General features: G+C 34.8%; 1 protein-coding gene and 1 long non-coding RNA gene across 2 annotated transcripts; both read right to left on the bottom strand.

Moving 5' to 3' along the window:
* Window positions 1-2,177: 2,177 nt before the first annotated feature.
* On the bottom strand, window positions 2,178-3,854 carry LOC149829422 (Protein kinase superfamily protein). The gene has a single exon (XM_090015528.1). It carries the CDS (start codon window positions 3,808-3,810, stop codon window positions 2,422-2,424), a length of 1,389 nt encoding a protein of 462 aa, XP_089871654.1. The 5' UTR covers window positions 3,811-3,854; the 3' UTR covers window positions 2,178-2,421.
* Window positions 3,855-23,153: 19,299 nt separating this feature from the next.
* LOC149829421 (uncharacterized) lies at window positions 23,154-24,184 on the bottom strand. The gene is made up of 3 exons (XR_016433555.1): window positions 23,728-24,184; window positions 23,553-23,587; window positions 23,154-23,449 (listed from the first exon to the last, which is right to left on the bottom strand). It is a non-coding gene; the product is annotated as an uncharacterized LOC149829421 (long non-coding RNA).
* Between the last annotated feature and the right edge of the window lie 708 nt (window positions 24,185-24,892).

The raw sequence follows: 24,892 nt of genomic DNA, 5'->3' as shown, positions 1-24,892 counted from the left end.
TGTGTCATGACCCTGATCTAGGTTACTGCCTGTGTTTTTACCCACAGGGATAAGAACTAAAACATAAAGTGAATGTGCATTTAGTTAGGCATAACATGCATCATTTAAAAAGAAAATTAAAGATGTTAAAACCACTCATGCATACAATTCGAATTCCGCAATGATAAGTGCATGCATTTTTAACTACTCATGCATATTTTAATGCTTATGGTTAAGTATTTGCTTTTGATTGAAAGAGTTATGTAAATGAATGTTTGAAAGTCTTGTAAAGCATTGCATGTATGTATTCTTAGCATGATTAATTGATGTTTGGACGTGTGAGTATCAGATTAATTTTTTGTATACGTGTTTTAATTTATGCGCATTGAATAACTCTGCTCTACTGAGAACTTAATTGCTTGACCCTATTACAATTAACTATTTTCAGGTAACGAATAAACGACCATGCGATGGCGGGAAGTTGTGACGGGGACCAAGCCAGACATTTTTTTATTTTTGGATTGTGTTTTGGATTACGAGCACTCACAAGTACTCAAAGACTCTGATATTCATTTAATTTGAAAGGACTCTGTTATTATTTAATTCAAAGTGTAATGGACATTTATTTATTTATGAATGGCAAATTTTAAATTTGATATGTGTTTGAAAAAGTTATGATAAAACTATAATACGCTAAAGCTTTTATCTCGTTCAAATTTTTACTGTAATTTTATAAAACCATTAAAAAAAAATTACACGATTTTCGGGATAAAAACTTTGGGGTGTTAAAGACACACCAAGCTAACTATAATAAAAATTTCAGATTTTATTTCATTTTGTATAATTGTTAGCTGATGTTTATTTAAAATGACCAAACCAAACATAGTTGTTCTGTGAACAAAAAATAGGTTGCACTTGCAAAAATTTTATTATGTGATCCGAATTGAGTTTGGACCTAGGTTTTTTTCTGTAGACAACTAACACGTGTGTGCATCTCCAACAAAAAATCCTAGATTTAAATTTATTTTATATAGGGTATGTCAGAATTTCTATTAACCGAGAAATTTTGTTCATACAGTTTCGGATTTGGATCTTGTATTTGCATACATGTCATGGTTTCGAAAGTGAACCAATTGGACATGATTTAGTTCCAGAGTTGAACCAAATTGATACACGACTTGTTATAGTACAGTGTGTGGGCTTCATGAGGCTATATGGTTGTACCTTCACTTGTGGACATGTATTGATTTCTATGTTATAATTTTCTTTTATAATGCTAAAATGTATTGCATGTTATGATAATATGCTTGTATGATGTTATGATATGCAACATGATATTATATGTTATTGTTAAGTGTTATAAGATATGAAATGTATACATGCACATGTTGATGAATGGGTTTATGGTTTAAAGAAACCAATGTGGCACCCTAAGTGCGTGAATATATTGTGTGGTATGTGATGTTGATGTACTATAAGGCATACAAATTATGCATGCACATGAAATCGGTCATGAATGAATAAGGGGTTGATGAGAACCCATTTGATGCTAAAAGTGCACCTAACTATAAAATGAATATACATACACATAACTTAAAGAGGGAATATACCTTAGAGCAAATGTGGGGGTATAATTGCTCAAGGTCACCTCATAGCAGATGCAGAGATACATACCGAGAGCATTCTAAATGTGGTATTAATATAAATGAGTAAATAAAACTATATAAATACCTCAAAGGAGATGTGGGGTATGGTTGCTCAAGGTCACCTCAAAGTAGATACGGAAGAGTGTACCAAGGGCATTCTAAATGAATGAGCAAATAATTTGTATAACTACCTCAGAGCGGATGCAAATATATAATGCTCTTACCATAAGGATAACTTTGGCAAGTTATCTATGAGCGGATGCAAAGGCAATCAGAAAGACCTGAATATTGTATAGCACATGTCATAAAATACAATGAGCCCTTGCTGAAATAAAAACACCCAATAACTTATTTACGCCCAGTTTACCTTAAAGAGGGCCTGCAAATCCAAACCCAAACAAGTTGCCGGTAGAGCCAAATCAAATGGAATTAGATAAAGTGTTAGTTGCACTCATACCGTACTCATTAACAGCCCCCAATATACATTACATTCTTTTATCCTTCAATATACATTCATGCGGGCAAATATCGAAAAGAATTGGCTTAAGCTAATTTTGACAAACAATATATTTGATTTAATTTACTTTCATCTTGACTTACATTTTACCAATCTTCGAGAAAAAAGAACAAGAAAAAAAAATCAATTGGCCTTGTTGGTGGTTGTAATTTAATGATCACAATCGTCTTATCTGCTATCAATCATTTTCATAATCAATTGGGTGGTATTGACTTGAGTCAGTAGAAGAAAGAAAGAAAGAAAAATGAAAAAGAAGAAAAATTGAAGGTACCCAAACAACTACCGAGCAGACAGAGCTGATACTTCAACGGAGAAAGGGCAGGTCCCATCCTGCAAACCTGTAGCGGCCGATGACCCTCTGCTGCTACAAGCATTATGCCTGTTTTCTTGCTGCTCAACATCGTATGCATCACCGTCGTCGATGGAGAGAAGATTGGAGAGTGTCAACTCGGCTGTCTCCGGCGGCCGATCGATGCGTGCTCGGCCCAACAGCATCTCCACCACCTGCGACATGCACGGACGGAGCCTCGGTTTCTCCTGTATGCACCAGAGCGCGACGTAGATGAGCGTCCTCACCTGCCGCTCGTCGATGCTCGGATTTGACACCCTCTGATCCACCAACTCCATGATCTTCCCTTCCCTCACCTTCTCCATTACGATCTTGGGGAAGATGGACCATCTTCGCCGCGAACCGTCATTACCATCTTTGATCGAAAGAATGTTCCTCCTGCCGCCAACGAGCTCGAGCAACACCATTCCATAGCTATATACATCGCACTTCTCAGAGATTCCGTTCTCCAGCAGCCACTCCGGCGCCAAGTATCCTTTAGTGCCTCTCACCGTTGTCACCACCAGGCTCTCGTCCCTCCCCACGAGCTTCGACAGCCCGAAATCTGTTACATGTGCACGGAAACACTCGTCGAGCAGTATGTTTTCCGGCTTGATGTCGAGATGAAGCACCTTTTTCTGACAATCTTGATGTAGATATGCGAGTGCCTTCGCGACGTCGACAGCTATGGCGAACCTTGTGTCCATCGGAAGGATTCTCCGGTCGGCCTCGCGGCCCTTGCCGGGAAATAGCCATGAATCGAGCGAGCCGTTGTGGACAAACTCATAGACCAGAAGCCGATGGCCGTTTTCTGAACAGTATCCCAACAGGCGAACGAGATTAACGTGTTGGATCGATGCGATCGCCATGACCTCTGCTTGGAACTCCTTCTGGCCGTGCTCTGACCTGTCAACGCGCTTCACGGCGACTGGCGATCCGTCGTCGAGGATTCCTTTGAAGACCGACGCTGATGCACCCTTTCCGAGCAGGGCATCGAAATTATCGGTGGCTGCCTGGAGGTCTCTGTACCGAAAATTGGTGGGCAATCCGGCGACCTTGCGGAGGAAGCTGTACTCGACGCGGAGCCGGTGCTCTCTCTCGATGACAGACTCAACTAGGCGCCTCTGTGATCGCCGATCTCTGATGGATCTCAAGATGATCCACGTGAACAGAAGGATCTGTGCAGCCACATCGACGGCCGTAATGATGTAGAACGACGTGGTAGTGCCCAAGCATAGACGGAAGATGATGATGGCTGCCAGGAGAAGGACCAAAGCAGTGAAGGCGATAATCTTGAAGGTTTTGTTGTCCATGGAAGAAGAAGAAGAAGAAGCTTTCATACATTCTTCAGATTTCAGAAAGAAGGAATGCAATTTTTTTTTGTTTTTTTGTGTATTATAATTTTGGGTATTGACTTTAGATTAGATTGGTTTACTTTTCAAAGGGTGGGCTCTTTTGTTTGGTTTTTTAAATTAGAAAACGATGAACAGTAAAGTCCAACTTGTGCAAAAACCACAAGAAAAAAGAAGAGAGAACGGAGAAGGTTCTTGTCTTATTATTGTTAAAGAATATTAGAGATCCCAGCTTCCGACATTTAATCCAAGCCGTCCAACTAACAGCCAAGAAATCTCACTTGGAGGTAGACTGATAATAGCCATCCAGATGCATCAGCTTAGAGGATAGGACCCTTTTAACAAGGACCACTATGGCTCGAATATTGACAAAGGAGGATGAAGTACATTTAATACGCACAGTATCCGCAGAATTTCGATAGGCTGCAGCCCTGAATCGGCTATTTTTTAATAAATGCAAAAAAATGTCAAAAAATAAATTTTAATATTATTTTAATGACTTTAACATGTGGCATAATACTTTTTTATTATTTTTGGGCTGATACAGAACGATTCAATTGAGTATGTGTGGCCCCCAACGATTCAGGGCCGATACTGACAACATTGCATTAGGGTACCGCAATTTACACTTGGATCCAACTCATAATGGACTGTGATACATTAGCTCAAAGTAGGTGTGCACCTGGTCTTCTTTTGTTCCATGTTGGTCTGAGCCCAAGACTTAGGATGTGAACGGTTTAGGTATGAGTTAGATATCTGAATAAAATCTTAGTCTGCTTAGTCAGGTCGGCTAAACAAAACCGGGTCCAATTTGGATTTGAGCTCAAATTGGGTTGCAGGATTCTTGCATCAAAGTCCAACAAGACCTGACCTAATTATATGAATGTATTGATGGATCTTTAGGACATATGCTCTAATCGAATCTCACTTGATCGAGATGTGCAGTGGGGATTCAATATGACTTGGTCTGCTCTCAATCTCTGGTTGAACTGGTTCATGGTTGATGAGCAGGAACCTACATGCTTAGATATTTAAAAAAAGGGTGGTTGTGCAAATTTTCAATTGTTTATCTACTTAAAAAGCCTGCAATTTTTGGGCGCATGGAGTTGTAAGCCCACGATTGACTTTGATTAGAGTTAAGTTCAGGTAATGACCGGGTTGTAAGACTAGGGGTGGCAAAACCTGACACGACCCGCCAACCTGCTTCTTAGGCGGGTTCGGGTTTGGCTTAAACGGGTTCGTGTCATAAACGGGTTGACCCGCCTAACCCGTTTATTAAACGGGTCGGGTTTAATAAACGGATTAGGCGGGCGGGTCAATCCGTTTACCCGAACCCAACCCTCCAACCTGCCCACCAACCCATTTATTAAACCCGAACATCTGCTCGAGAAAACCCTAAGTTCGACTGTTCGAGGGATGCTCTGCGATGGAAGTCTGGAGATCGAGAAACAGAAGATCTGCAGATTCAACACGGAGTTAATCGCGGCGGACATCGAGAGAAGGCACCGGATCGAGGAGGAGGTCCGCAGGGAGATCGCGCTCGAGCGGGAGCTTGTGCTTCGGCGGGAGAACCGGATGCTCGATGCGATGGCTTCTCCGGTCACGAAAATTAGGGCGGAGAACTGCTTCTCGCTCGCTCCGCAGCCATTGTCATAGTTGAGGTCGATGATCGACCGGTTTCGGCCAGAGGTAGGAGCTTTCCGATCAGAGGCAGGGGATTCCGGCCGATGGTTTTTGGTGCCGAGGGCTGTGGAGAGAATGTCGGCGGCCCGCCCGAACTCGTTCGAACTTAGGGTTTCCTGTAGCTCGTTCGAACTTAGGGTTTTCTCGAGCAGATGTAGTGACCCGCCCACCAACCCGTTTACCCGAACCCGACCCGCCAACCCATTTACCCGACCCGATCCGTTTATTAAACGGGTTAACCTTGTCGTGTCGGGTTAGTCGTTTAATAAATGGGTCGGGTTCATGTTGAGGTATGCTGACCCGCCAACCCGCCGACACAACCTGCCAACCCGACCCGATTGCCACCCCTATGTAAGACCATGGAGGTTACCTTACATTTTATGTATTGGAACAGCTGATACAGAGAGAGAGAAATGCAGATGGCAACTAAATAAAATAAATCAAATGGTCCTTTCAACTAGAAGGCTTCAACCTTTTGCCCGGATCACGGGCATGAAGGATCAGGTGAAAGTGGTTGCTGGTGTAACCACAACCGTCTTGGACTGAATCTGGCTACAAGTCTGAGGTAATGGTATTGGGTCTAATGGGAGCTATCAAAGGCAAAGCCATACATAGGTTTAGTCAACAGGATAGGCAAAGCCATACATAGGTTTAGTCAAAGGTGGAAACAATGGTAACACCTTTTCTCTTGAACACGTCTTCTCGTTTTGACTTTTGGTTTGGAAGAAGCCCGTTTCATTCTCTCTCTCTCTCTCTCTCTCTCTCTCTTCTCTCTCTCTCTCTCTCTCTCTCTCTTTCTGTGTGTGTGTGTTATGGTCTGAAATCCAAAAGAGATGTTGGATCCATTGCTTTAAGATCCAAATGCCATATCATCTAATTAAGGGGCTTTCCAAGTCAAAATGGGTCCTAATGAAGTAATGTGGCCTCTTTTTATAAAAAAAAGTCAAAGGACACATGTTCCAACCAGCCCGAAAGAGAAAACACCAAGAAGAGCAAACTACTCATCTGAGTTTGGGATTTGGACTGGGATTGTTTTCATATGTCTGAAACATTCTCATAATTTTACAGGATTTATGAGTTCACTGGAACAATATATATTTTTCAAGAAACAAACAAGAACTTTATTATTTTTATCAAGAAACATAGAAAAAACACATCCAATGATTTTTTATCCATCAAGAATACAGCACATTCATGCATACAAACATCTAATCATATTCTAAATACAAAAATATAACACACATCATGAATCCACATAAGAAATCAATAATTTTTCAGAGTACATTTTCCTCAAAACAGGTTTTCAAAAAAGGATTTTAAGTTTCTAAAACATTCATGCATAAAACTATATCAGTACCTATGTGAATCTAGGCTGATATGTACATTGATATGCATTCAGGGATCATCCCACGATATGCTCATATATCTAGCATCATACACACGTACAAAGTTACGGTGTACCTACCTTAAAATAAAAAAATCTACCAAAAAAGCTCTTTGAATTCGTATTCAACAATATATCATTTCTACGTATATACCATCAATGATGCAGTCACACCACCAACACCAGCTTCCTCTACTCCAAGGAGGGGCATGTAGGAGGTACAAGAAAGAGAGAGATATGGAGAGGAAGAGAATAAGAAAAATTAGGGGTTGTGGGAGGAAAGGGAATATGAGCCATTTTTATAACCTCCTTGTAAGGTTTCTTAATCTCATAAAAAAAACTCCTTCTAAACCTTATCAACCTTGAATTTCATGTGAAGTTATTGTTAATTTAAAGATCTTAGTTAATTGGGATTCAAAACCATTAGGAAACTATGAAATACATTAGCTAACTAGGTCTCTCAATAAAATATAAAAACTTTCTAGCTAGTTTGACTTTAATTAAAGTAGAGAGAGTTGGAAAAATAAGGGGGGCATCCCACCTTATGGGTCAAGTTTTCATAATTTGCCTCAAATGAATTCCAAATTAAATATCAAATTAAATTAATATTGAAATTCATTCTAAATTGGAATTCAAACTCGGATTGAAATTAAATTCTAAAATGAAATTCAAGTTAAATCCAAATTAAAATTCAAACCAAATTTGAGACATAAAATTCATCTTTTTTTATCAAATAATTATGAAAAATTCTTAGATGTTACATTCTTCCTCCCTTAAAAGAATTTTGGCCCCAAAATTCGATATGAGGACAATTCTAACAAACTGGGTATTTCTCCATCATGCTAGCCTCAGGTTTTCATGTACACTCCTCGATACCATGATGTTTTCAACACACCTTGACAATAGGAATGATCTTCGATCGCAACACTTGTTTCCTTCGGTCCATAATCTCCACTAACTTCTCCTCCACAATCAATTCTCAAATACCCACATCCTCATATTAAATAACATGAGATGGATCATGGATGAACTTTCTCAATATAAATATGTGAAAGACATTATGAATGTGTGCATATTAAGGAGGTAGTGTCACACAGTACGCTGCTTTACCAGTCCATTCTAGGATTTTGAAAGGATCGACAAATCTGAGACTCAAATTTTTTTTTTTTGAATCAGAACACACTCTTGGTAGGAAATACCTTTATAAAGATAAAATCTCGCTTTATAATGCCCCAAATTTCCAACCCGAAATAATGCAAAATTTCAACATTTTTTTTGTGAAATGTAACACAGTGGAACTAGTTGGGGTTTAAAGTTGCCAACTCTAGCAAGTTACAGAAATATAAACTCTAAGCTAGGCTATATCCAATTCCTACTTGGACTTGGATTGAGGTCCGCACCCAAAGTAATCTCAATGGGACAATTGCTTTCAATAATCATAACCATACATAACTTAATGATAAATCCTACATTTTCAAAATGATGATAATATGTTCATAATGTAAAAGAAATCAAGAACATCTCAGACTAACTGAGATAAACAAAAGTTCCTAGAATCGACAAGAAGTGATAAAAACATGGTCCCCGACCTCGCCACCACATCGTATCATCGCATATGTTTACTCATCACCTGCATATCCATGAAACAGGGTCAGACTCTTTCGAGCAGGTAAGATAAACCATTGATATAAAGTTTAAACAATGCCAAAAACATTCATCATATTATGATATCATAGCTCAACAATTTAACACAATCATGATCTCACAAGCATAGCAGTTAACATAATCATGATCTACCTTGAACAGAACTATTGAAACTATACATCTCAGCATTGTAAACGGTTATAGATTGATATGTCAATATAAGGTTTATTTTTCTTGATTACACCTCTGGATACACGGAGGGTGAGTCACATAATCTATTAAGGTCATTACGGGTATTAGTTATGTTATATGATTTGTTTGCCCGTAGTGCCTAACAAACCGGATCCCATCCACAAGTGGGTGGTCGGTGATCGGGAAAAAACTCACAAGGTTCTAATATTTAATACGGATTGCAATCTAGACTATGTAGTCATTGAGGTATATCCCATGGATAACCCGGATTCCTTAACTTCGAGTGATTGGAGACCCAAGGCATGTTGTTGCTCTCAAACAAGAGGTATGACGTACAGGTGAATCTACATGTGACCGGGTCACTCCAGACCCATTCACGCTGCTCTAGTACCTTTAGCTCGTATGAGTGTCTCGTTGATGAGAGCGAGTGATCAACCAAGTGTGGATGTATGTATTTATAATTGTATGACCTTGCGTACCTTATGGGTCCTTGACCCACCCAAGCTTTTTCCCGAGCTATCAAGTATAAATATGACATGGCTTACATGTGAAATCGTGACAATTACATAAATAAGTAGGAAGGTTCTGTGAACCATGCACTTTACACAAGAAACAATCATGTGAATATGTATCACAAGCATTGTGCATTCATAACATAATAACCTCATGTTTCACATTCACACCATGCAAAACTCATAGCATAATCAAAATATGCAGTTATAGCGCACATCATTCATTGCATACATGCAGTCTAAATGGACATATGTATATGCGAATGTCAAAACCAAATTTACTCTTTTGTGATTATGTATATACGTTTTTAAAACATATATACAAATAAGTATTGTCCACATAGGTATATACAAATAAGTATTGTCCATAAGTATGTATATACTTTTTTTCTTTGAAATCAAACTATGCAAAATGCTCATAAATATATTTTTCTTTTTTTTTTAAGAAAAATCTATAAGGATGAGCCTGGTTCAGATAAGATCTAGACCGGTTGGGTTCAGACCTAGTTTGATCAAGCCAAGTTCAGATCTAGTCTAAACCAGCTAGTGGTTCAGACTTGGTCTGAACCGAACTTGTGGGTTTAAGCGTGGCCTAATCTGGTTGGGTTCAAACCCGGTTTGAACCAACTAGTGTTTTAGTCCTGTCTGACCAGATTGGTTTCAAACCTGGGTTGAACCGAACTGGTCGGTTCAGGTCTGGTCTGACTCGACTGGGTTCAGACCTGGTCTAACCCGAGTAGGAGTCAAACCTGGCTTGTACCAACCCAACACAAGACTTGCCCATTTTTTTTAACACGACATAAAAAATCTATGCATTTTCAAATTGGGGAAACACTTGACAAAATTTCGTGGCACGAAAACTAATCAATGAAACATATATTAAAACAATAATCCACCATCAAGAGCTAAAAGTTTATAAGTTTGAGATCAAGTTATACACTTGTATTTGAATGTGAATCCAAGCCAACGTTTGTTTTTTTTATTATGGATATGAGTCAAAACAATGTAGAGTCATTACTGAAACCCAAACACAATATTTTAATCATAGGAATGGGTTAGAAAATGTTGAATCACCCTTAAAATTTTAAGAACAACATTTTTAACTATGGCAAGACTTAAAAATATAGAATCTCTTATGAAAAATCCAAACATAATATTTTTAATCATAGGCATAGGTTAAATAAAATGTTGAATCACCATTCAAATAACATTTTTAACTATGGCACGAGTTAAAAGTGTAGAATCTCTTATGAAAAAACCAAACACAATATTTCTAATCATAGGCATGGGATAAAAAAAATGTTGAATCACCATTCAAGTACTAAGAACAACATTTTTAACTATGGCAAGGTTAAAAATGCTGAATCTCTTATAAAAAATCCAAACACCACATTTTTAACCATAGCTATGGGTTAAAGATGTAGTATTATCATTGAAACTCAATAACACATTTTTAACCATGGCCAAGAGTTAAAAATGTAAATTTACTTACTAAAAATTCTAACACATCATTTTTAACCATATGTTAAAAAAATACATTGTTATCATAAAACGACACCTAAGAACAATCATTTTTAACCATAAGGATGGGTTAAAATTATAAGATTATCATCAATAATCTAAGAGCATCATTTTTAACCAAAAGCATAAATTAAAAATACAATATCATTATTAAAAATCTAAGAAACATCATTTTTAACCATATGCATAAATTAAAAATACAATATCACCATTAAAAATCTAAGAACATTTTTAGCCGTAAGCATGGTTAAAATTGCAAGATTGCCATTAATAATGTAAGAACATCATTTTCAGTCATAAGCATGAATTAAAAATAGATGAAATTAGAAAGAGTACCAACAGAATGAATGTCCACACTTATACCCATATGTATTACATGAATACATGTAAGTATAGATGGAAAGAAAAAAATACAAGCAATGAATAAACTCTAATGTAGAATTTAACTTACACTTGATAGGAGAATCACCAAAGAGAAACAACAAAAACACCAAGAACTACAAAAAACATGTAGAATGAAGTCTACAATGGTACCTCACCCTACACCTATGTGAAAAGAGAGAGAGAGAGAGAGCACAAGAATTTTCAAAAATCCAAAGAATGAGATCTCTCATTGCCTTAGGGGGATATTTATAGGGTGAAAAGGGGTTGAGATAAGATGTATGGTGTAGCATACATGGGGAGGATGGAGGGCTAAGATAAAATATAGGCTCCACCCCAAAACTCGATTTCTGGGCTTAACCTCTTTTTTACATAAATCAAAATCTCGTTTTCTAATTTCATAAAAAAAGGAAAGTTTCTGTTGTCCTTTCAAAGGATTTCATCCTCTTTGGGACAAAACTTGGGATTCACACATGGAATCACCTTGGGAGTGGCATGAGAGGAAGATCCTCTCATGTGGATCCCAATGTAAAAATCATAATTTTTTTATATTTTTATGAGAAATAAAGGCTAATTTAAGGCTAAAATAGTATTCAAAATTAAGATGAGAATTAAATTATAATTCAAGCATTAATTAGGATTCAGAATAAATTTGAAGTTGAAAATTTATTTTGAATCAGTTTTTTGATTTTTAATCGAATTTACTCTAGATTTAAGTTGAACTTAAATAAAATTTAATTTGAATTTCAATATTAGTCCAGATTTAAATTAAGTGTGTATTTGAATTTAGAGTCTCATTGGATTTCACTTTCAATTTTTGGAGTTTTATCAAATTCGGATTTCAATTTGAGAATTTGAATTTGGATCAGATTTGGATTTAATAAATATGTCTCAAATATTATAATTAGATTTGAGTTTGATTTGAATCTAAATCAAGTCTTAATTGAATGTTAATTCAAGTTTAAATTATACAATAATTTGAATTTTCATCAAAATTGAATTTAGAATTTTAAATTGAATTTAGATATATTATCTATGATTCTTCAGGATAATTTTAATGAATAAAATAATATTATTGATGAATTTTATGAAAAACAAGTGCAAAAATGCAAATTAGCCTAAGATGAATGATAATAAATATTTTGTGAAAAATTAAAGTTGATTCAAGTTGATTTTAGTAAAATTCACATTCAGAATCAAATTTATGAAAAGATGAAATTTAATAAAATAATTGATAAATTTCATTAAAATAAAGTCGAATATGATCTCCGATGAATTTAGGATAATTTGATATGAATGTAATGTAATTTCAATAAATTTGAATTTAGTATTGTGAATTTGAAATCCAAATTAAAAAAATATGTTAATTAGTAAATTAATTTTTTTATGGAGTGAAAATTTTGGTTTAATCAAAATTTATAAACTTGTAGAGGTCCATAGGTGGGACATCCCAGTATATGGGCCCATCCTATGTGGTAACTTCATACATTGAAAAAAACATTTGAAAATTTGAGGATGAGCCTCATTAAATCTAAAGTCAAGGAAATTTTTAAAGGTTTTCTTATAAAATACTAAGGCTATTTGGTGATATATGATAACTTAGATATTTTTCTAGGTTACATTAATGGGAAAGAGGCATCTCTAGGGTGGAACGTCCCGCTCTACTGGGTCTCTTTACCATGGCTGGAATCTATTTATAAGATAAGGAAAGAAAGAAAGACTAGAAAAAAAATAAAGATAAGGAAAAATAGACATAAATGTAAGGGATTACAACATGTAGATAGATGAAGTATATTGGGTTCGATCTTACAAGTATAAACAATACATCTAGGGTTTTAAACTTGGTCTTGCTGATGTGTGGTGGTGATGGAATGTAACATGGTAGATGATATGACAGTGACAGATTTTAGACTGCTCAGTTCAAAATTCAACTCCTAGTCTCTTCAAGTAGTAATGCCTTTGGCAAGATTTTTTGGTTTAGAGTATAATTAGTAAACTCTAGGGACATACCTTGGTCAACGTTCCAATTCTTTAAGCATGCTGTCACTCAAATTGGAAACTCTACAGACATGCTTTCAAATAACCTACCCTTGGAGGGATTGTTGTACAATTGATAATGTACCATACTTGGGATTTTATATTAGAAAGAAAAAACTGCATAGTCTTATAATCAATTTTTGTCGAGTCTATCAAATGTTGGTCCACATACAACCAAAGCAAGTGTGAAAAAAAGGGGATTTTCTTCTCTTTCCTAGTGCCTTTTCATATCAAACACATATGAGATAGTCTCATTAAAAGAAGAAATTACCTTTGAACTGTAGACCATATGAAAGGTCTCTCCATTGTAATATGGATAAAACGGTCATAATAGACTAGTAAATACCTGCAAATTATAGTTCAAATGAACTTACCTATTAGGTTGAGTCAAGATGACAAGCTAGATAAAGTGGATGTGAACATGTAATAAGCATATTAAACAGTAGAAGTATCTAGAAAAAAAAAGAAAGAAAATCAAGGGAAAGGTGGCTAGGGAGGTGGGACGTCCCCTACCATGCCATATTTAAAACTTAATAAAATAAAATAGAAAAAAATAAAGAAAGGAGAATTTAAGAAAAATAATAATAATAATATACATAGTAATCTATGGTCAATACCTTGCTATTCAAGAAAGAGTATTGACTTGTTTTAATGAAGAACTCTTTTAGTAAGTAGCCAAGCAAAGGGGGGACATCCAACCCACGTAGACCCTCTTTGCTTAGCTTAAATGTCATATGATGTAATGTACATCATGTAATATCTGAGATTTTTTAGACCTTTTTTTGAATTTTTGTATTATGTAAAAAATTTTAAATTATAAATCTTTAGTTAGAAATGCACTAAAAGGATTTGTAGGGTTAGTTGAAAATTTTTAAAAGAAAAAAAATAGAGAAAATGAATAAAACCCCACACACCTAGAGTTTTAAGGAATTTAAGGCATAATTTGGTAAAATTAGAATTTTAACCCTAGAGGAATTAATTGAAATAAATAATTTAGATGCGTAAAACTTTGAAAATATACTAATAAAATTTAGTTGTGTAAATTTAATTAAATTATATGCATTAATATTTATGTGAATTTTGAATTAATTTATAAAGTATTTTAATTTAATTAAGAATAAATTTAGCTTGAATTTCATGAAATGAATTTCAAAAATTAACTAGAATTTATAAAATGGTAGGAGTCCATAGGTGGGGCCCTTCCATCCTATGTGGCATCCTAATTTAAAGTTTAAAATGTTAAAAATCAAAATAAGCTTTAAAAACAAAGTTAAAGAAAAACTTACCAAAAAAGTAAACTTGAGACTTAAAAGTCAATGGTTGCCAAATAATAGAAAGGCCTCCCAAAGGGGAGGGACGTCCACCTCAAATTTAATGGGGCTGGCTGAAATATGAAAAAAGGATAACAATACAAAAAAAGGAAATAAAGAAAAATAAAATAAAAAGTAAAAAATAAAAAAAGGTCAAAAGGTCAACTTGCTTGCCAAGCAAGCAAGTTGCCTATTTTATAAAATGGAAAGAGAGGCCAAGAGGGGGTCGACCTACCCTCCCTCTCTATTTTAATATGTTCATATCACATATAATATACTAGGATATAAAAAAATCTATATATGTATATATATTAGGCTATACTTATTAGAATATATATATATATATATATATATATATATATATATATATATATCAAGTCAAAAAAAAATTAAAGAATAGGAAGCAGGGGGGGCTTGAGATTTAGATTTTTTTTTAAATTAGATCAAGGGCTAGGATTCATCCCAGCCCTTGACCTAATTCAAGGGGCTATAAAATAAGAGGGGCTCGCACCACCCCTCATAAGAACGATTCTTTTTCAACAAAAAGGTAGGTGATCTATACTCTTTTTGTGAAATATAATTTTTGGTACGAATTTCATGAGTTTTTCATGAGCATGGACCCTAAACAAACCCTCACACATGTGGGTTTGGCTTAGGATCGTCGCACTACGAAAAAAGAATGGTTGTGATAACTTAAGATGTATGTGCATTAGTTAGGCATTGCATGCATCATTTAAGAAAGAACACCTAATTAAAGATAAAACATTAGCGCATGAATTTCATGGCTTCTACATATAGTAAGTTCCTGCTCATGCATTTTATTTGCTTTGGATGAATGAATTGGTGCACACTTGTTTAATTAAGCGAATTGATTACGCATGTCAGTTGTACAAATATTTTAGTTAATTTTAATTTCTATATATGAAAAATCTGATGAAATTCCTACTTCGTATTCTATTTTATAAGTTTAGTATATTTCACTTTACTGAGACATGTTATGTCTGACTTTAGATGGTTTAATATTTTTCAAGAAGTGAGTAGACGCTTGCATGCGAAGGCAGAAGGTTGCGACAGGGACTGAGCCTACCTTTCTTTTGTCTTATAAACTTTTGGACTCTGATCTTTATTATTTAAATTTAATTCAAGGACAATTGTAATTAATTTTGCATATGTGTGGACAATTGACTTATTTTATACATGGTTAATTATTTGTTAAATTTTAAATTTCACAATTGTATGATTATAAGTGAATGGGTGAAGTAGCATGTTAAGTTTTAGACAGACCTGATGAGTTTTTCTGCTATATTTGTTAAAGTATTTAAAAGGGTTTTAAAAAAAAATTATCATTTTTTGGGTTATAAAAATTTGGGTGTTACAATATTGCTATTTTTGAAAAACATCTTGGGCGATCAAACCAGATCAGATCAGCGTGTACTTGCAGAACTCAGCCCACTCAATCAGCAGGCACGTAGATCGGTCTGCCAGCATAGATATGTTTTGCGCAAGTGTTCCTTTACGTTGGTTCGAGTTCGACAGATCTGATTTGCACCTATTTTGGGGTTTGATTCACTATGTTGCACTGTGCTCAATATGGGCTCGGTCCAAGTCTAATCGGTCAACGTGCTGGCCGAACAATCGTGATCCAGAAAAAAAATTCATTTTTATTATTTTGATTGATCTTCTAGATTGAATCGGGCCAACCCGACCTGATTATTTTTCTTTTGCAGAGGCTTGTTAAATCAAACCTGATTAGTCACCTTTATTCTTGTTTACGCACCATTCAGCATCCAGCTATGTCTGTCAGATCAAATCAGATTTAGTGAGTTATTGTCCAAATTCTACAAATCTGCAGTTGATCTTTCATTATCCCATCAGATCTGCCAAATCAAGCCAGCAGTAGATTAGGTTCACTTTGCATATATTTTTTTATCTTGTTGCCAATCAGCGTGATAACACGCTGGATCATGGTCAGATTGTTAGTCAATTAACCGACTAGCACATGAATCACTAACTCATCTGGTCATACTGCTGATTGAGTTTGGTTCGAAAAGCGACTAACCATTTCTTCTAATTAGTTCATTTTCTGCTTTTTATTTAGATTGTAATTTTTTTCGTATTTTGGTTTAGCATTTGAATTCCTTTAGAATTAGTTATAATTAAAGTCTTGTATTTGTTTAGATTTAATCTTTACTTGTTGCAAACTAACATGAACTAGAGTAGAGTCTAGTATTTTTTTTTCTTTTTCTTTTATGTTTTTCAGGTGGGTTCACGCATGTTGATAAAGCGTAATAGCAAGGGTCGTGCCTGCATGAACCAAGGAAGCTAGAACGTGAGCAAAAAGAAGCCCTGCAAACTTTTCTTTTTCTTTATTTTTATTTTTTAGGGTCACTGACCATTTTAATTTATTTGGGGTTGTAATAACTTTTAATTTTTACTCGAACATTTGTAATAGGGTAGAACGATCTATTTACATTTAATTTAAGACAATAAAGTTTGTTATTGTATGGAGCACAAAAGTTTTAAACATGTTTTCTGTGTTCGACCCAAACTTCACCACTAGTGTGAACCGGTAATTTAGGATTTGATGCACGATTTACACAAACAATTTGTATTGAAAAATCTTTTTTAAAAATACTTTTAAGAAAGTTGCATCAGCCATCTCACTATTCTCTCTTTGGAACCATAAATTATTATTTTTTCGAGCACCCAAAGTGTCCATGCAACCCTGTTGGATTTATATCATCCTGCATGCATTTCATAAATACTACATCTCAAAGCATAACATGCATTCTCATAAGCAAGACATCATGTCAATATGCTATTCAACAATTTACTCATGCAGTATCACATAATTTTAATATTAAAAAATAAGCATGCATCAATATCACAAATATGAGTCAATTTAAGTACCGCAATTCTAACATCATCATCAAATTATTTAGGTCTTGTGGCTAGAGTAGCCCGAAACCGAACAATTGAAACATGTTACCAATTCACCATACAATCAACATGTCCATATTCATCTTTCACATGCACTGCAATTATAATCATGCTCAAATTATCATGGAAATAAATACACTTAAACTGTCATAAATGAATTTATTCATAAATCTCAATTACAATTCGTGTAGGAGCCTTTTCTTCAGAAACAAGGCATCCTTACACCACAACCATAGTTTACCAATTGTGATCAAGCTTACCTTTATCTCTATCATAAATATTTATATCAGATCTAATATGATTCAAAACTGAATTTGTGAAAAGTTTAGAGAAAACATCAAAACATAATTAAAGTCATAAACCTGACTTTCCTGATAAGAGCTCCCATAAACCCTCACCGAGTAAATCGACATGATTCCAATTAATGTCTTGATTTTTCAATAATCAAATCATATCAGACCTAATTAAAATATTCATGATAACAGATTGAGTCAATAAATCCATTACAACTAACCCATAACCAAAAACACATAAGTCTATTTTCTCGATCTAGGCCCCCATAAGCCTAAATCAGAAAGGCTTATATATTTTTAATTATGTTCAGTCGTAGCCATGCTTAATCAATGTAAAGGCACATAACTTAATTCAGTTCATGCAGTACATAACTTGAAAAAATTATATCTCAACAATATATGCATTTAGAAGGATCAAAATTCAAGAAAAAAATACAAAACCCTAAATCAATTTCTGAGAAATCAAGGTTTTGATTCTCTCAAATACAATTCATTAAATCTTCATTAAGTCAAGCATGAATTTAGATATTAAACAAGCTAAACATGCTTAACATAATCATATAAATAAAGGCACTTACTTTTAAAATCAATCAAAACAGTTGATTTACAAGATAATCAAGATTTGGTAGTATCTTTCAATTACAACTTGCATAACTTTAAACTCGGATCTTTCTAAATGTTTAGCCTTTTGTTTATGATTCAATAGGGTTTATTAACACTGATAATATGCAGTATATATCATAAAACATTAAAACCACAAGATCCAAACATGTTTACTAATTAATCACAAGCACAAGTCATTAGAAAAATTTAGATCCTTGGTGACCCATTTTTATAAAATATGTTTGAAATAACAGATCACATATAAAATCACCATATTTTTATTGTGATTGTTTGTACCTGTCAAGAATACAACCTAGCAAACCGATCTAAAAAATAATGAGTACAAAAATAATTAAAAAACCTTTACGAAACCCTCTTCTGATAGAGTTTCAATCCAGAATCTGTAAATTGTAATATTTTTATCAGATTAATGTTTTTTCTTGAAATTTATATAAAACATTTTTGACAAAACCGTTTTTACCGAATCTCTCATTATATGTTAGACTTCACCCAAAATGTTTATAAAATATTCGGAGTAGTTTGGTTTGGCCATTTATAATGTTTATCAGAGTTAGGTCGAAACAGTCCAATAACTAGAGCCAGAAACTCGAGATCTATTAAAACAGACTTTTCTTCCTCAATACGAATCCAAATCATGTAAAACAAGATCTAAAATCAATAGCAAAATATGTAGATTAACCCAGTATTTTTATTTAGATTTTTTGGACTGATATTAGAAGAGCTATTGATTTTATTTCCGAAATGGGTCAGGAATAATTTATCAGTCATCTTAAACTTAGGTTTCTCAGAAAACGATTTTGTTAAAATCTTCTTGAGACCATAAAACCTTTGAAATCTCAATATTTTAGATTTAATTAGATACAATATAGATTAACTTATGAATATCACCAAAAATAATCAAACTATGACTGAATGTAACATGAACCAACAAAGAAACCTATTTAGGCATGTTTTTTTCAAAATCATTTTTTATGAAAAACTCATGATTCATATTTGGCAAATCCAAACAACACATTTTCATAAAGAAAAATGTGTATAATAGGTCCAAACATGTAAATATGCTACTAAAAATAAATATAACTTATATTTGCATGCTTGATGTACGTAAAAAATATCTACTACGTAAAGTTTACCTGAAAAATTGATAAATCCTTAAGACAAAGAAGAAATCGGGTAGTCTGATATCTACACCACTACAACCACTGAAGTTTGTGTAGGTTTAATCATTGCACATCCTACTTCAGACCTCCTAGACATTTTTAAGAGAAGAGGAAGAAGAAAAGCAAAAGGAAAAAAGAGAGAAATTTTCTAAAAAATGAGAGAGGCATGTGAGAGGGGGTATATATAGCCTCTTCACATCCCTAACCTAGTTAAGAAAGGACTCTCCCTCTCCAAAATCGTGTGGAGGGAGAGATGAGTCCTTTCTATATACAAACCTCCTTCTAGACCCCTATTTCTCTAGTTATTTGATTTTTTTAAATTTTATTTAAGTAGGATTTTTAGGTTTGACTATTCAACAAGTAAGCATTAACAATTCTAACAAATTTTAACTCTTCAAGAGGTGTGGGATGCCCCACCCTCTTAAATTTCTCAATTAGTGATTTAAATAAATTTTCTAATTAAAAATCTTAATTATCATTTATATATATATATATATATATATTTATTTAATTATTTATCTAAATTAAAACTAGATAATATTTTAATTCATATAAACTCTTGGATCCAAATGGGGGTCCACATAGGATGTCCCCTATGAGGGTCCAAATCATAATCATTATATCCAATTATTATTTTAAATTGGATCTAATCCAAACAACACCTCAGATCCATATTGGATCCAAATGATGATTTTAGATCTAGAACAAAAGTCTAAGGTCTGAAACCATACAAACTCATTTAATCTTTATAATTTAGCTTTTTTAACTATTCTTGAAATATTCTTCATAACTTGAGACAAAGGTTCATAATTAATCGAAATCAAGACAATAAAAAAAATCAAGAATTCATAATTATAGTCATAAATGCATCAATAATTTCTCATTTATTCATTTTAATCATCAAAGAAAAATATTAGATCACTACAAGAAAAATGATAATTAGTGACGGAAATTTGCGATGGATTTTTTTCGTCGCAAATTTGTGATAGATTAGCTAGAGAAAACTATTTGTCGCTAACATTCGTATGATTTGTGAAATTAGCGACGAAATAAAAATTCATCGTTAATCCGTTGCTATTTAGTGACGGATTAGCGACGCTAGTTTTTTGTCACTAATTCTCAATATAGGAAAAACATTTTAGCAACGGATTTAGCGAGGGAATTTTTCCCTCGCTAATCTGTCACTAATTAGCAACAAAAAAATTCCCTCACTAAATTCATCGCTAATTTTCGATTTAAACCGACCCATCTAGAGCGCGAAATTTTTCTTCTTTACCCGTTCAAAATTTAAATCGACCTCTCCATCACTCGATTTAAACTGACTTCTTCGTGGAGGGCGACAAAGTTCAGGTCGTCGTGGAGGGCGCAAAGCAGTTCAGTGCGGCCGGGTTAACACCATCGCCGACGAGGTCATTGACGTTGCAAAGGTTCTTTCGGTGGCCATTTCCTCGACCATCGTCAGTGAAGCATATCAAGGCATCTCTGGCCAAGTGGCAGGGAAAAGGGAAGCAGAAAAGCAAAATGGCTGATATCGGAGAACGACGATGAGGCAGAGCGGCCACTGGACAAAAGTTTCACGGAAGACAGCAGGGCTGATATCGGAGGACGATGACGCCGGAGAGCACGCTGGTTCTGTGCAGAAGACCCTACAGTGGCGGGCCGGTCCACTCGGGTCTAAGACCCTGAGCAACACATGTCGGATGTGGTACAAGTCTGGCTTATTGCTGTCGGAATACCGCCCGACAGGGAGCAATTTTTTTTTTAAAATTTAGCGACAGAGTAGCGACGGATAATGTCTGTCGCAAAACAAAATCTGTGATGCTTATTTAGCGACAGACTAGCAACAGATCATGTTTGTCGCTAATATGTCGTAAATTAGCGATGGAAGTAACAACAGATAAGTTTTATCACTAATTAGCGACCAAAAATTTGCGATGGGCGCTATCCATCGCTAATCCGTCGTCAATCTGTCGCTAAACAGTTTAGCTATGGATTAACGATGGATATCGTCCGTCGCAAATCCACGATTTTCTTGTAGTGGATTTTACAATATCAACAGCTTATGCCCTCTCACATGACTAAACAGTTTAAGCCATATGCATGACTTAATCTTACATGCCCTCTTGCATGTTGTATGTCATCTTGTAACTATGTCAACGTGCATACTGCATGGCATAATCAATTTACTTTCATGCATGATCTTATCATATCATGATTTATTCTACACATGCTCTCATGCATGATCCATTTCTAATATGCTTTCATATATGATTCAATTACAACATGCTCTATGCATGATTCTTCCACATGTGTTTTTATACATGAACATGTCATAGATAATTCAATTTCTCATACTTAATGTATGTCACATCATAATTCAATACACAAACAAGATACACGTTAAAATGTATTCATGTTCCAACACATGATTCATTCATTTCAAAGTATACATTCAGAATTTATAGTTTACATACATGACATGCTTTACAAAATTATCATTTCATACATGCATTCTCAATAGACATGTCAATCACATCAATCATGCAACAATCATTTCACACAATACATGCTCAAACATATACCTGCAACAAACACACTTTATATTTTACTATAAAAAATCATGATTAGCATGATTAGTTGAACCGCATCAAGAAGAACACTTCAATTCCCATACATTAAAATCATGTTCAGCATGATCTCCGAACTACAATCACATCAGTCGTAGATATCCACAACTAAGTGATGTGTGTGAGTATGAAAGTGTTGCATATAATAAAATAAATTTATTGTGTGATGCATTTACACCACATACTTACCATGAATATTTACTTGATTTACAATTTGTATTGTTTTCAATGTGCATGACTTCTCTAGTTGCAAGTAATATTTAGCAATAAGTATCGTTTATTTTCTCTTTTATGTACCTATAAATCAAATCAATACAGTCAAATATATATATATATATATAAAAGTATTTTTACTAATACAAATACACTATTAAATTTATCTAAGCACATTTTATTTGTGAACATAAAGTATGCACATGAACATACAAAGACCATACTCTCGATATACGTGTTAACATGGTTAACTACGCATGTTTGAGCACTCTCGAGTGCATGTTCATGATGCAAACAACGAAATCAAAAGTATATCAATAACATGTGAAAAGCTTATTTTGAAATAAAGTTTCAAACATGCATATACGATATTTGAAAACCCTTTTTTGGAACTATGTTGGAAACGCATGCTTATCAGTGCTAATACACTAAGCTAATCATGCATAACATAATGCCGTTGCTAATTTGATTCAGAAAAAACTATCAAATTATGCATTTCTACACTTAATTTTTTAAGTATGCACTATGTTGTGATTCGTACGCAACATAGTGTTAACACACACTACATTAACCAAACAACAAGAATCTATATTTTACAAATTTAGTTTAGGAATCTTACCTTCGTAGATCTAGTAAAATAATGTAGCAAAACCCAAAATTTTGTAGGGTTTTAAAATCTGCAACGATTGATACACTCAACCAAAAGAACGAACACTTGGCATGCATGTGCGATCGCCAAGAAATCCAAAGAAGAAACACAAATAAGGGTTCAACTCTTTCCTGGTGGAGAGTGCTACTATGCTGCGCACGTAACGATAAATTCATCAAAATATATTTTCAACAAAAATTATAATACAAATCAATAATTCTATCTAAAACAATATACTAAAAGTCCAAAACAAAGTTAGACAGCTACCTAGGGTGTCTCTACGTGTCTGCGGGCTGTCCAAAGCATAGCCACAACATTTGTACGATGGTCGAGGCATCCGATTCTAAGAAAAAAATCTTACTCCCTTGAAAATCCAATCCATAACAGAAAATAAGAAGAAGAAAATGACTAAACTAATGCTACCACTGTCATGGCTGACAGAGGTGTCGACAGCGGCCTGCAAAACAAGAAAAAACGTTCTCGATGAAATTTTTGCTAGAAAATAAATAAAATAACAGAAAATTAACAAATAAAAAATAAAGCTAAAGTAGAATACCTACCTCAGCACAACAATAGGCGTGGGGAAGACTCCGATCTTTTAGGCAAAAGTCCCAAAGCAGGGAAAATGCAAGAAAAATCCAAATACGCGCTAATTAGGCCAATCGGCTAAACGTAAACAAAAAGAAAAAATGAGAATACAAGGCAAAATAACAAGAAATGACTGGGGTAGCTTACCCAATTGAAGAATCCCATTAGTTTTGTAGCAACATGCGCTGCGTTGCTCGCTTCTATAAGTGCAACCCGACAATCCAAAATTTGTGCAAAAAAATGAGTGCTACGATCAGGAACCAAACAAAGAGAAACCAATGTTTGTACTCTCGCAGAGGACCAGGGAAGGGAGGTGGCACTCCGTCGAAGCCTCCGGCGTTTGGCCAGTCGGGCGATTGGGCTGCGGAAGAGAGAGACTACATGGCTCGAACAGGGTGGCGACGCTCCCGCCATTCGGGGCACTCCGGCAAGTGCTCCCAAGGCTCAAAGGCGGCATTGGTGGTTCGTGCACGGAGGGCGACTGAGGAGGTTGCCGGAAAGGCGGTGGTATCGGGTAGTGGCCGGCGAACAAATCGGAAGGGGGATTCCGCCCTTTTTGGGAACAGAAAGATGATAAAGATGGGAGCAGAGAGAGTCGGCTGGGTGGTCATCCGACCACTGTCCAGGCGACTGCTGTGGTGGGGGCTCCGTCTTTGTGCCCTGCCGCCGGAGAAGAGAGGGAGAGGGTAGAGGAAGTGAAGAACGAGAAAGGCGTGAAGAGGGTTTTTGGCTTAGTTGAAAGAAGGAGACAGGTTAAAAGGGTTTTCTCTCCCTTGCACGACGAACAAACCAAACCGGGTCCCCAATCGGGTCCGGTTTGATCGCAATCCAAACGACATATAAAAAAATTATAAATTAAAAACCTAAACCTAGTTAACTAATAAAAATTTAGTTTTAAACAGCCTTTGTTTTAAAACAAAGCCATGATAAAAAAAATAGAATATAATATTTATTTTAATGCATAAAATCCTTAAAATTTTATGTTTGGATCGATTGGGTTGAACCCGTATAGAATTCAGGTTTATAATAAAATCTCTATTTTAAAAAAAAATAATTTCTTATATTTTATTCACATTATTTAATCATACTAACTTTAAATAGTTCATGGTTTTGGTACTTTTTAAAATCATAATTTATTGATTAAAATATTTGCCAAAATTTATTTTATAACCAAAATACCCTTTTTAAGAATTTTTTTTGAAAACCATTGAAATGTATCTATTTAAGTTCAAAACACCTCAAAAATACCTAGATGAGTTTGTGACTCACTAAAACTATTATTTTGCGTGATGATTTAAATATTTAATAGTAT

This window comes from Nuphar pumila, chromosome 8 (assembly GCF_984573655.1).
Source record: "Nuphar pumila chromosome 8, dmNupPumi1.hap1.1, whole genome shotgun sequence".
Taxonomy (NCBI): domain Eukaryota; kingdom Viridiplantae; phylum Streptophyta; class Magnoliopsida; order Nymphaeales; family Nymphaeaceae; genus Nuphar; species Nuphar pumila.
The sequence above is the reverse complement of the archived record's forward strand: the minus strand, read 5'-3'. Positions and strand labels throughout refer to the sequence as shown.

Excerpts from the sequence above, each read along its gene's own strand:
- LOC149829422 (XM_090015528.1), bottom strand. The coding sequence starts at position 3,810 with ATGAAAGCTTCTTCTTCTTCTTCTTCCATGGACAACAAAACCTTCAAG.